Consider the following 12,560-nt stretch of genomic DNA (forward strand, 5'->3'; position numbering starts at 1 on the left):
AATAGTGCTTTCTCTTCTGCTTTCTTCTGTTGTCAGTCCCTCTCTGTCCCCTTCTTTAAGGTGAGTAATTGTGCTGTCTCAAGTATTGGGAGATAGAGCTTAGGATTTGTAGATGGTATATGGATCAAAGTCTGAATATAACATTGTAGAGCTGACCAATACCAGCTTTTTCTTGATTATTTTTGGTAGGACAGGTTGTCTTAATTTGTGTATGGTTAGAATCTGCTCTGACCAGAATCTTATGTTGAACACAGAGTGGAAGAAGAGGCAGCGCAGAAGAACATGGCCCTGAAGAAGATCAGGGAACTTGAATCCCAGATCACTGAGCTTCAGGAAGATCTGGAGTCAGAGAGAGCATTCAGGAATAAAGCTGAAAAACAGAAGCGGGATCTGGGAGAAGAGCTGGAGGCATTGAAAACAGAGCTAGAAGACACACTAGATTCTACAGCTGCTCAGCAGGAGCTGAGGTAACTCCAATGTGGGGCTGTGTTATCTTTATTTGGGTTCAGTTTTGGCTGTTTTTAATAATTCTGCTGTATTCAGTCTCTTACCATAACAAGTCTTTGCCTTTATCACTGGTTAGCAGCCTCAGTGACTACAGAAGGAGGAGGTGCTGTGCAAGCCCTAGTCAGGACTGTATTACTTCACCTGATGTCAGAAAGTTGATTTGCTCCCTAACCAAAGTATAAGTGGTTCCCCTGAAATATTGGTACTTCCAGGCTGTTGCTTCTTAGGCAGAAATAATGCTACCGGTTTGCACTCAAGAAGGATGCAGTGCTAAGTGCTACCTTTGAAAAGTCTCTTTATAGCCTAAACAGACCTTGGCATTTTCATGCATTAGAGGTGCTGTTGGTGGATATACACCTCTGTTTGATTCTCTCCTTCATCTAAATGGAATTTGTGGATTTTGCAGGTCAAAAAGAGAACAAGAAGTAACGGTTTTGAAGAAGACCCTTGAAGATGAGGCAAAGACTCATGAGGCTCAAATCCAAGAGATGAGGCAGAAACATTCACAAGCTATTGAAGAGCTGGCGGAGCAGTTAGAACAAACCAAACGGGTATGTGGAACAGAAAACATAGGGCCAAAGCAGTCAATCTGAAATGACAGTACAGAAGAGCACAAAATGTTCATGATACTCATACATGTGTTGTTCTTCCCTTGGTAGGTAGTCTTTCTCCATGAAGCATATATAAAGCTGTTCTAAATAGTGTCATTCTTTTTTTCTCCTGATAGGCATGTTAGACTGCACATCCAAGACATTCTTCTCACTGCTAGCACTTGTTAGCTTGTACAACCTCTAATTTGGAAATCTGATAATGCAGGACTTTGTTCTGTATTGTTGTCTTGTCTGATAGTTAGATTGTCTCCTGATAATCAGTGACAGGCTGTTCATCTTTTTTTTTTTCTGAGTAAGCAGTCTGCAACTTAACTGCTAAACATATAGCATTAGCTTGCTTGTTGGAAAAACATGTACTCCCTGGATCCTCCATATGTAAAGTCTGAGGGGTTTTGTTGCCTTTTCTTTTCCTCTTCAGGTGAAAGCAAATCTTGAAAAAGCAAAACAAGCTCTGGAAAGTGAGAAGGTTGAACTGTCCAATGAGGTGAAGGCTCTTCTGCAGGGCAAAGGCGATGCTGAGCACAAGCGGAAAAAGGTGGATGCTCAGCTCCAGGAGCTGCAGGTGAAATTTACAGAAGGTGAAAGAGTGAAGACTGAACTGGCTGAGAGGGTTAACAAACTGCAGGTGAGTGGCATGGATTTTGCTTAGCTTCAGCCCAGGGCTCAAGAGAAAAGGTTGTAGGGTGGTGTCTCCCCATGGCTAGTCCAAAAATTCTGTTCTTCCTGAGGATAATGTTCCTAAAACCAGCAAATCCATCATTTGCTTCCCAAACTCCTTAACTCGTTGCCAGACCAGGATATTTGGATTGATGTTACTTATTTTGAGCAGCCCTGAGAAGGTGAAATAACCAATTGCTGTTGGAGTTTGAGTTTTGTAAGGCTCAAGGAGTCAGAGTGTCTGTGCCCCCTGAAGACAGGCAGTGGTTTGCATAGCACAGCTCTGTGAGCACTCAGCTGCTGGAGCACCTGGAGTGGCACACACAGACTGGTGGTTGTGTAACTCTTGTGTGAGACGGTGTCTGGAAGTTTTGTCACATGGTTGATGGCATGGTTGGTGGGAATTTATGGGTTTCTTCAAAGGAGCAGCAAATCCCTTAGAGTGACATGAAACATTGTCTTTGGCCTTCTCCTTTATGGAGGGTTGTCATTAAAAATCAAACACTACTAGCATATGCACAACCTTTTGAAGCATGAAAATGTAATTTTGAGACTAGATATATTCCTGAAGCAGATAGTATAAAATAGAAGAGAGTAAGTTTAATAAAAAATTTTACAATTGCTTACCAGGCTAAAATCTCATATAGGCCTTAACCCAAGCTGACCAAAATCAGAAGACTGTTGCAATAGAGGTGATCTGAAATAAAAATCTCATTTCAGCTTCTCATATTTTAATTCCTGGGACTGTGGAAATGATGTGTTCATTCCTTGAAAGATTATACACATGCCCTCCTGTTGAGATATGCCTCCGTTTTCAATTTTAGCTCTATAGCTGTTCACCTCTTCCTGCCTTTGTTTTTGCTGATGCATTCGGTAACTGATACTCTGATCTCTCCTTCAGGTCGAGTTGGACAATGTCACAGGTCTTCTGAACCAGTCTGACAGTAAATCAATCAAATTAGCAAAGGATTTCTCTGCTCTGGAATCACAGCTTCAGGATACACAGGTGAGAGCTTTGGAAACCAAGGAAACTGTGTGTCTGTTACACATTGGTCATTGGTAAAGAGAGAAATCACTCTGGATGCCATTAAGTACTGATTATACAACAATTAGAAGGATTTGGTTTAGATTTTTTTTCTTTCTTCCTTTCTTTTTTTTTTTTTTTTTTTTTTTTTTTTTAAGAGGTTTAAACTGCATGGCACTGAGAGCATTTCATTTCTGTAGAAAAAAGCTGGTTGTCTTCCTTCTGCTTCTTCAGCCTTTGCAACATCAACATATGTGACTTCCCCTGTCTTGGGCTTAGAAGTCCTCCTCTATCACTTTTCCATCTGAGAGCACTTAAGTGCTTCAACTGACTGCAATGCTTGTTTGAAGTTCTTGTTTGAGATCTTCATAGTCAAGTGTTTGACAGGGTGTCTGTGTCTGTGCACATGTGTGTGATTTCAGTAAATTTGTCAAATTAAGCAGAAAGTTTTATTTCCCAGTGGATGTTGGGGAAGTGATAGATTCAAATTATTTTGTATTTTTTTCAGGAATTAAATCATCCTTAGTCTGACACTTTGGGGGAAACATGCACTTACATTTAGCAGAATGGTCAAGCATGGAGTGCTAAGGAGGTTGGAAGGGAAGGAAGAGCACATCAATAAGAAGTAGCCATGGACAGTCATTGATGTTCTGTCTATTTACTAGTCTTTAAAAACAGACTCGAAGACAGGGCACAATAAAAAAATTCTGCTCTAGGTTTGAAGATTGGTTCATCTTTGCAGATTTTTCAGCTCAAGCACTGACAGCATAAGAGAGTCAATATTGTTGTGCCCTAAGCTGATAGATGACCAGTGCTGTGCAGTTCTGCTGAGACCAGCATTGTTTTTAACCATGCAAGAGCACTTGGGTCTGTTGTGTGTTCCTTTGGTACTGGACTATGAGAGAAACATAGCAGAGTACAGTCGTGCTGTTGTTGGGAAAGGTCTGAATACTTTCTGTGCTACTTGGAGGACTTGAGAAAGGACTGTGGAAAAGCTTGTGTGGTAAGGCCTTGAAAAAGGCTTGTGTGGCAAGGAGTGTACTTTAATGATTAGAGTGTAGGAGAGAATAGGGCCTTCTGAATATTTTGTTTCTATACTGACTCACTGAAAGGCAGTTATTTACATTCTGTCTTCAGTTGTCTTATCTGTGAAATGAGTTGCATGCTTAAACTCAACTTCAGAAGCACTCCTGGAAAGAGTGGATGAGGATTGTGAGCCTTTAAATCCAACGAGTGGTGCTGAATTCCACTGGGGTGTTTGCTTTATAGGAGCTGCTGCAGGAGGAGACTCGCCTCAAACTGAGCCTCAGCACCAAGCTGAAGCAAATGGAGGATGAGAAGAATGCTTTCAAGGAGCAGCTGGAAGAAGAGGAGGAGGCAAAGAGAAACCTGGAGAAACAAATCTCTGTTCTTCAGCAACAGGTACAGAGTCTGCATCCCATAAACCAGTGACTTTAGAGAGGAAGGACTTCTCTCAAGGAGACACAGGTCTGTCTTGATAGAAGTAAAATTTAAATGCAGAATTGACATCTAGTAATACAACCCTTCCTGAGCAAGGGTGATTTTTGTTGATTGGGTGAGAGAAGAAATGAGGTGGTCTCTGATGATAATCATATGAACTGCTTGTAGATTTCTACCCAGGAATTCCTTTGGGAATTCAGTCATACAGTATTATCTGAACAGGGCGTAGTACCTTCAGACTCTCTTACTTGAAAGTCCTAAACTTCTGGTGCTGGTAAACTGCACAAAACATTTTCTGTGGCTTCATGTGCAATCCTGGTCCTTTAGGCAATAGATGCAAAGAAGAAGATGGATGATGGTCTGGGCTGCCTTGAGTCAGCAGAGGAAGCCAGGAAGAAGCTGCAGAAGGACTTGGAGGGCTTGAGCCAGCGATATGAGGAGAAGACAGCTGCATATGACAAGCTGGAAAAAACAAAGACCCGCCTGCAACAAGAGCTGGATGACCTCGCTGTGGACTTGGACCATCAGCGGCAGATCGTCTCCAACCTAGAGAAGAAGCAGAAGAAGTTTGATCAGGTATGACTTCAGTCATGGGCATTCAGTAGGTATCTCATTGATGGGTCTGCTTTAAGAATACCTAAGCAATACTGCTTGGAGAATGCATATTCATTTCTGAACTAAGGCAGAGCATGTAGAGTGGAGGAAAAAAGCTTTAATAGAAGTGAATTAATTTTGTTCTATGAATAGGAAGTTATGCAGTGTTCCTTTTCCCAAAGGGATAACATTTATATCAAAACCAAGATTGAGTTTGAATTGTCATTTGCAAATCCTCTCAGGGAAGGTTGAGAATAATAGGTTGGAGGCCTAGGAAATCAGGGGTTTGTTTACTTGGGGTCAGCACGGTTGTCAGAGATGGGATGGCTTCATTCTCTGAAGCTGCATTTTCTTGATTCCTTTTCTCCGTGGAAGAACACTATTAAGAAAGCCCTGATGAAAAGATGCATGTTTACCTTGTTAGCAAATGGTCAGTAATTTCTCCGAATATCGGTGCTGTGCTCTTGTAGCTGTTGGCAGAGGAGAAGACCATCTCTGCCAAGTATGCAGAGGAACGGGACCGTGCTGAGGCAGAGGCCCGGGAGAAGGAGACCAAGGCCCTGTCCCTGGCCAGAGCCCTGGAGGAAGCCATAGAGCAGAAGGCTGAGATGGAACGAATGAATAAGCAGTTCCGTGCAGAGATGGAAGATCTCATGAGCTCAAAGGATGATGTTGGGAAAAGTGTAAGTATTCCGTTGAAGTGTCCCGTCAGGAAATGTCGCACAGTTGATACTGTTACTTCTGTACTGCAAAAAGCTGATGCCAGTGGTAACACAGAGAACCCTTGTAGAGAGTACTGGATACAGTGTGAGTTTGTAAATGTTATGTTTGTATTATATCAGTAAGTGGTAAAGTTGGGTTGGAAATGACCCAAGTGAGACAGTGGCAAAGCTGAAAATTACCTGGTATCCTTGTGGCAGAGATTAAAGTATGGTGTGAACCTGATATGTAAAATACAGCAATTAACCAGGCAGTGGAAGACATTACCTCCAATATTTCAAAAAAAAAAAAAATGTTATGTTAATTAAGGAAAATAATAAATTCAGAGGCTAAGAAGTATTTTCTTGATTTCTGTCAGAACCAGAGGTATCCAGCTCTGGTAAGTCTTCAGTAAGGCAGGACTGGGCTGACAAATGCTTTTCTTTCTCCCCACCACCACACACACAACCAAAACTAACAGTAATTGTGGTTCAGACTGGCAGCGTGCATCTGTCCTAATACAAGGGACAGGTGCAGTGTTCTTGTATCCAGTCTGATGTGAGTGGCTGTTCTTAGCCTTTCTTTCTGTTAGGGTAGATTAAATTGTCTGCACTCTCTGCAGAAACCTCACGGGCGGTACTGTGTTGTAGGTCCATGAGTTGGAGAAAGCTAAGCGAGCCCTGGAGCAGCAGGTGGAGGAGATGAAGACACAGCTGGAAGAGCTGGAGGATGAACTGCAGGCCACAGAGGATGCCAAACTGCGGCTAGAAGTGAACCAGCAGGCTATGAAGGCACAGTTTGACCGGGACCTCCAGGGCCGTGATGAACAGAATGAAGAGAAGAAGAAACAGCTGATCAGACAAGTAAGAACTGCTCTGTAAATCCTCAATGCATTCTGTGCACAAAGGCTCTTGTGTCCAGGGACGGTCAGGCAGACAGTGCCAGTCCAAAGATTGTTGTTAATGTTAATACTCCAGGCAATATTGCAAAGTTGTGACAGACTTCCTCCTTTGTGTGTGTGGTTGTTCCAATAGTCCTTGTCTATCATAGGAACCCGTGGGGCTTTATTAGGGAGGAATGTCAGCCCCATCCCCCTGCCAGGGAGAATGAAGACAAGTCACATGCTTGCACTTACACAGCCTTTGAAAGGGAATGTGAGAAGTGGGTGCTGGGAAGGGAAGGAGCTGAAATGCTGATGCCTCTGCTGCTCCACACAGGTTCGGGAGATGGAGGCAGAACTGGAGGATGAACGAAAACAGCGCTCCATGGCTGTGGCTGCCAGGAAGAAGCTCGAGATGGACCTGAAGGATTTGGAAAGCCATATAGACACTGCTAACAAGAATCGTGAAGAAGCCATCAAGCAGCTGCGTAAACTGCAGGTGAAGTGTTGCAGCTGTTTTAGCTGTCAGGGCAGAGTTTTTACCCAGGGAAACAGGATGCAAGATTTTACCTCTCCAGAACATTGCATCAGTGTCTCAAGAGCAGCGGAATCTTGCAGCAGTTCACTATGAAAGATTTTTTGCAATCTCAAGCATCCTTCTAATCCCAACCTGCCTGTTTAACTCCCTGGGAGACAAGCTGTAGGCAAAGTCCACTCTGGTGCTTGCTTCAAGGTTCCTGTTTTTGGAAAGGATTACAGAGCTGCAAAGCTAGAGGACATTAAATAACATTTAGGCCTACTCCTGCCCCAAGATGGCTCTGTTGTGCTTTTTAAATTCCTGCAAACAGTTGTCTGACGTGTTCTGAGGAAAAACTAAATTTTCCCTAGACTGTTCATTCCATTGCTTCACCAGAAATCTCCCTGTACCTTCCCTTCCCCTCTCCATTTATCTGACAAAACTTTTTTTCTACAAAAAGCAATCCTTTTTGCTTCTCTTGATATTTTTACATGTAACTTGTGAAATGCAAAAAGGATGATTCCTTTTGTTTTTACAGCAACCTTTGTGGTTGCTGTAGAGTAATGAATCCCTATTTCTGTTTTCCACCCATGTTTCCCATAAGACAAACAAACCACATCTCTTAGTATGAGTGCTCTGAAATTAATCCCTTTCTATTCTCTGTTTTCAGGCACAAATGAAGGATTACATGCGGGAACTGGAGGACACACGTACTTCCAGAGAAGAGATCTTGGCACAGGCCAAAGAAAATGAGAAGAAGCTGAAAAGCATGGAAGCAGAGATGATCCAATTGCAGGAGGTAATGGAATATGCATGAAAATGAAGAGTTGGTTTGTTTTCTTTGGCCAAGAACTACATGTAGCAGTCTAACCTGGAGTGTTTATTTCCTTTCTTTTCTACTTTTTGCTCTGCTCAAATACGAGGTCCAATTCAAAATGCAGACTTTGGCCCTTTCCTGACAGCTGTGATAGGAGTGTGCAAAGCAAAGGAAGCTGTGGGGTGGACAGGGAACAGGCCATGTCATAGAATTAGTTTTGGATCATGCTGGAGTCCATACCAGCCATTGCCAGTAACTCCTTTTTCCTATGCTGCATTAATTGGTAGCTTCCTATTGGATCAGTGTCCGTCTCGTTTTCATTCCAGGAACTTGCAGCTGCTGAGCGTGCCAAGCGCCAAGCCCAGCAAGAGAGGGATGAGCTGGCTGATGAGATTGCCAACAACAGTGGTAAAGGGTGAGTAATGTTCCCCGTTTGAGGGAGGAGGAGCTGCTGTGAGAAAATACTTCTTGGCCTGTTTTTTTTTTTTTTTTTATGTAGACTGCAGCACACACTGTATCCTCTCTTGTCCCTAAAGACTGAGCTAATTTTGTGTACAAGTGGTGAGTTTTCCCCAAGGCATTGATGCCATCAGTGCTGCATTAATGCTCTCTTGACTCTGTGTCCTGTAGAGCACTGGCCATGGAGGAGAAGAGGCGCCTGGAGGCACGGATAGCTCAGCTAGAGGAGGAGTTAGAAGAAGAACAGGGCAACACAGAGATAATCAATGACCGGCTCAAGAAGGCAAATCTTCAGGTACCTGTTCAGGCTGCAGCAGCCCATGGGGCTTCTCTGGTGTCTGTGCATTGTCCAGCTGTGCTCTGAGTAATGCCAGCTGCTGCCTTGTGCAACGTGCAGGCCCTCTGAAGGCCATAGGTGTGAGCAAGACGAAACAGCTGAATACCACAGTACAGAAAATAGCAGCCAAAATTATGTTAACTCACTGGCTTTGACCATTTAAAATCATTGGGTAGCTGGAACAATCTCCCAGGTTTATTTTAAACCAAACCAACCCCCTCCCAGTCCTTTTTTCTGTACTAAGGGATATTGAGAAAGATGATCTGTGGCATGCTGCTCCAACTTGACATGCTGAAAAGTGGCACAATGTGTTCAGAAAATTACTTTTCTGCCAGTTCTATGCTGTTTCAAATAGACTGAACATATGAAATTTGTTAGGCTGCTATAGAAACCATGAATCTTGATCTGCCTGTTGCATGCCATATTTTGTCTGCCCAACTTTGAGAGTCAAGCATGCTGTTTTCTTAGCACTCCAAAGCCAAGGATCTGGGCTGATGGTTTTCCAAAGGGCTTATTAATTCTGATAGACAAGAGTGTAGTTTTCTACTTGGTTGGCTATCAGCCAGAGCCCTGGCTTGGCAGTAGGCAAGTTCTTGCCCTTTTACCCCTTCTGTAAGTCAGTATTTTAAAGCTGCTGCTTTGTGCTGGAAAGGGACAGACAGCAAATAAACAATAAATTAGTAAACACAAATAAACAATAAATTAGTAAAACACATCCACTTGCCTCAGGATTGTTGTAATTCAGAGACTGATAATTACTGTGTGAAGTGCCAAACCATGGCCTTAGCCCCAGAGGGCAGTGAATGTGATTGGCAAGTTTAGTTAGCCCTAAGAGGAGGTTGATAAACCTGTTATTCAAGGAATTACTTTGAAAATCGGGGTAAAATAAGATACTTTGAGAAGTGTCCTGCCTACAGATAGCTCCCTCTGCATCAGAGTTATTCCAAGTATTCAGCTCACCCTCAGGGTCCTTGTTCTTTTTGAGTCTGAGAAATAAATGAGCCTTGCAGCCGGAGCACTGGCTGTGCTGAGCAGTCGTTATCTCTGTCTCCCTGCAGATCGATCAGATGAACGCCGACCTGAACGCTGAGCGCAGCAACGCGCAGAAGAACGAGAACGCTCGCCAGCAGATGGAGCGCCAGAACAAGGAGCTCAAGCTCAAACTGCAGGAGATGGAGAGTGCTGTCAAGTCCAAGTACAAGGCTACCATCACAGCCTTGGAAGCAAAGATAGCACAGCTGGAAGAGCAGTTGGACATGGAGACAAAGTATGTACTAGGAGAAACTCTGTCTGCTTTACAAGCTTCCATCCCTTCTGGGATTTTAAGCTCTTCTTAATTCTGATTTGTCTGAGCGAGAGCTTCATCCTAGGTATACAGGGTAGTAGGAGAAGTAAGATCCTGGCACACCTTCCTTGTTTTTCACAGTAAACACTTACAGCTTCTTCTGAATTCAACCACTCCTAAAACTGTAGCTGTGGTACACATGTTGCCCCTCTGTAGCTCTTGTCCGTGTGACATCAGTCTTTTGGTCATTTCTGGGGAACATTGCTTCCCATCCCCTTTTCTTCCTAAGTTAAGTAGGACATTTGCTATCTTCCTCACTTCTAACTTGCCCAGTTCAGGTGGTCTTGCTGGGGACAGTGGGAGATAAGCTGTTGTCTGAGCCCCCCTGTGTTTGTGTTCAGGGAGCGCCAGGCTGCCAGCAAACAGGTGCGCCGTGCCGAGAAGAAGCTGAAAGACATCCTGCTGCAGGTGGATGATGAGAGGCGTAATGCTGAGCAATTCAAAGATCAGGTGGGAACGGTGATCTGCAGTGTCTGTGAGTCTTCTGGGGGCAGGCTTTTCCTTCTACAACTAAGGCATTCACCATCCTGTGGATTTCTCCTCTGTCACTGTAATAATTACAAGATGAGACAGATGAAACCTGTGATTCTTTTAAAGAAAAACTAGGACCTCTCAAGTCCTAGGCAATTCCTTTTAGAAAGAGAAGAGGGGGCTTTGGAAACTCTGCCTTTTACTGCTCTAACTACTGTGCTGCAGCTCTGGGGAAACACTGAGTTCTTATTACTTTTGCCCCATACACGCTCAGGCGGACAAGGCCAACATGCGCTTGAAGCAGCTGAAGCGCCAGCTGGAGGAGGCAGAGGAGGAGGCCCAGCGAGCCAATGCATCCCGTAGGAAGCTGCAGCGGGAGCTGGAGGATGCCACCGAAACAGCGGATGCCATGAATAGAGAAGTCAGCTCCCTGAAGAGCAAGCTCAGGTAAGGAGGAGCATTTCATGCCACTCCTTAGCAGCCAGTTCAGCATGGGCTTTGTGCAGCTGCCCACAGCAAACAGCAGGGCCGGGTGCTTCCCCGCCTCATCCCAGAGCCTGCCCTGCCTGTGAGCTCCATGGAACGTTGCTGACGTGCCGTGTGTCCTTCCCTAGGCGTGGGGACCTGCCGTTCGTCATGACACGCCGGATGGTCAGGAAGGGAACGGGAGAGTCGGTGTCCGACGAGGAAGTGGATGGCAAGGCAGATGCTGGTGATGCCAAAGCTACTGAATAAGTCCTCCCATTTGACCCAGGTTACATGTGAGGGAGTGACCCACCTACCCTCCCCTCTTCCATTGAACTTTCAGCAAACCCTCTCCTCCTAAATTGGCTGGGGATCTGCAGAGCAAGCCCAGGTCTGTGTGTCTGGAGCCATCAGGCATCTGTGTTCCTGGTTTTCTCCTCTTTCCAGTTTCCTAATCCTCTTTGTATTTAATGCCAAAGAGTCAGGGCTCCGAAATTTGACCAGCAGTTTGGCCACTGCAAAGGCCTGTAGAACTGTCTGTGCCATGTCTGCTGGTAAATCCTTACAGTTTGGAGGGAGTGGGGCTAGGAAAAGATTATTTTTGCTGTAAATCTCCTTTTGTCTTCAATTCTAGCTGCAGGGAAGCTTCATCCTGTATTCTATCCCCTCCCTCTTTGTTTGCTTTCGGCAATCATGTTCAGTGACCTCAGACTTCTGCCTCTTTTAATCTGCCCACCCATGTGGTTTGGGAGCAGTTTCAGGAAAAACGGTGTGCTTTGGCCATGGCAATTTGCCCTTTCTTCTTTCACGTATTTCCAGGGAGGGCTGAAGAGGGAAACTCCTCTTGGGACCGCTTACCTGGGGGACTTGCCAAAGTTATCTCTTTTTTTTTTTTCCTTGTGTCTTTTTTTTCCCATTTTTTTCTTTTTTCTTCCCTTCTTCTTCTTCTTTTTCCTGTCTGGACAGATCTCTGAAGTGCAATGATGTCCTGTTTGTGTCTCTGCCTCTGAGCGGTTTCATCTAAGGTAGTGTGGACCAGTAGTTAATGACAGGCTGGGGGAGCAGAGCCATGTCCTTGTGCTTGTCTGAGAATCTCTGGGGGACCAAATATATTTAATGGTAATAGACAGAATCTAGAGGAATTTAATAGGGTAGTGGGCAGAGGGTGGTGATAAGGGGAGGGAAATTCCTCTTATTGACATGTCCAAGCCTCTTGCACCTGCTCTGTAACCAGGGGTTGGGATTAGTTATTGTGCACCATTGACTAAGAGTATATTAAAAACCCTTTAATCTGCACAGATATATGTAAGGCCTTTGTATTTCTTGTAATAAGTAATTAAGAAGAAAAAAATAAAGGTCTTTATCACTGCCTTTCTCTTGGGACCATGGTTATATATAGATAGTCTTTACTTTTCTACACCGTACACTGGTTGCTGGATTTACCTGTATTCTTAACCATATTGTATATGCTGCATTTAGACCTACTTATGAGCAAAGTAAGATTTAAATATGAAGCACCATACTGTATGCCTGAAGCACCCTAATGGAGGAGCCTCCTATCCTGATTGCTGTCACAGAAGAATTTAAATTTTTTTATATAATAAAAGTGCCTTAGCATGTGCCTCAGCTGTGTGTCACCACTACAGTCAGTAATGGTTTACTGGTGCTCCACTGATGTTACCAATAAAGATTATCCATGTGCTGCAGTCATGTGCG

At 44.1% G+C, this 12,560-nt stretch overlaps 1 protein-coding gene across 1 annotated transcript in view; it reads left to right on the forward strand.

The window, feature by feature from the left end:
* Nucleotides 1–12,550, forward strand: part of MYH9 (myosin heavy chain 9) — a 70,334-nt gene extending 57,784 nt beyond the window's left edge. Inside the window, exons 26-41 of the mRNA XM_009086444.4 lie at nucleotides 255–467; nucleotides 914–1,058; nucleotides 1,537–1,743; nucleotides 2,677–2,781; nucleotides 4,069–4,221; nucleotides 4,588–4,836; nucleotides 5,325–5,537; nucleotides 6,204–6,416; nucleotides 6,771–6,932; nucleotides 7,621–7,749; nucleotides 8,094–8,182; nucleotides 8,398–8,521; nucleotides 9,622–9,830; nucleotides 10,250–10,358; nucleotides 10,654–10,826; nucleotides 10,994–12,550. Of these exons, the coding sequence (XP_009084692.1) occupies nucleotides 255–467; nucleotides 914–1,058; nucleotides 1,537–1,743; nucleotides 2,677–2,781; nucleotides 4,069–4,221; nucleotides 4,588–4,836; nucleotides 5,325–5,537; nucleotides 6,204–6,416; nucleotides 6,771–6,932; nucleotides 7,621–7,749; nucleotides 8,094–8,182; nucleotides 8,398–8,521; nucleotides 9,622–9,830; nucleotides 10,250–10,358; nucleotides 10,654–10,826; nucleotides 10,994–11,114 (2,614 nt within the window). The 3' untranslated portion in view covers nucleotides 11,115–12,550. The remainder of the gene's footprint in view (nucleotides 1–254; nucleotides 468–913; nucleotides 1,059–1,536; nucleotides 1,744–2,676; nucleotides 2,782–4,068; nucleotides 4,222–4,587; nucleotides 4,837–5,324; nucleotides 5,538–6,203; nucleotides 6,417–6,770; nucleotides 6,933–7,620; nucleotides 7,750–8,093; nucleotides 8,183–8,397; nucleotides 8,522–9,621; nucleotides 9,831–10,249; nucleotides 10,359–10,653; nucleotides 10,827–10,993) is intronic.
* The last annotated feature ends 10 nt before the right edge of the window (nucleotides 12,551–12,560 follow it).

Source organism: Serinus canaria, chromosome 1A (assembly GCF_022539315.1).
Source record: "Serinus canaria isolate serCan28SL12 chromosome 1A, serCan2020, whole genome shotgun sequence".
Taxonomy (NCBI): domain Eukaryota; kingdom Metazoa; phylum Chordata; class Aves; order Passeriformes; family Fringillidae; genus Serinus; species Serinus canaria.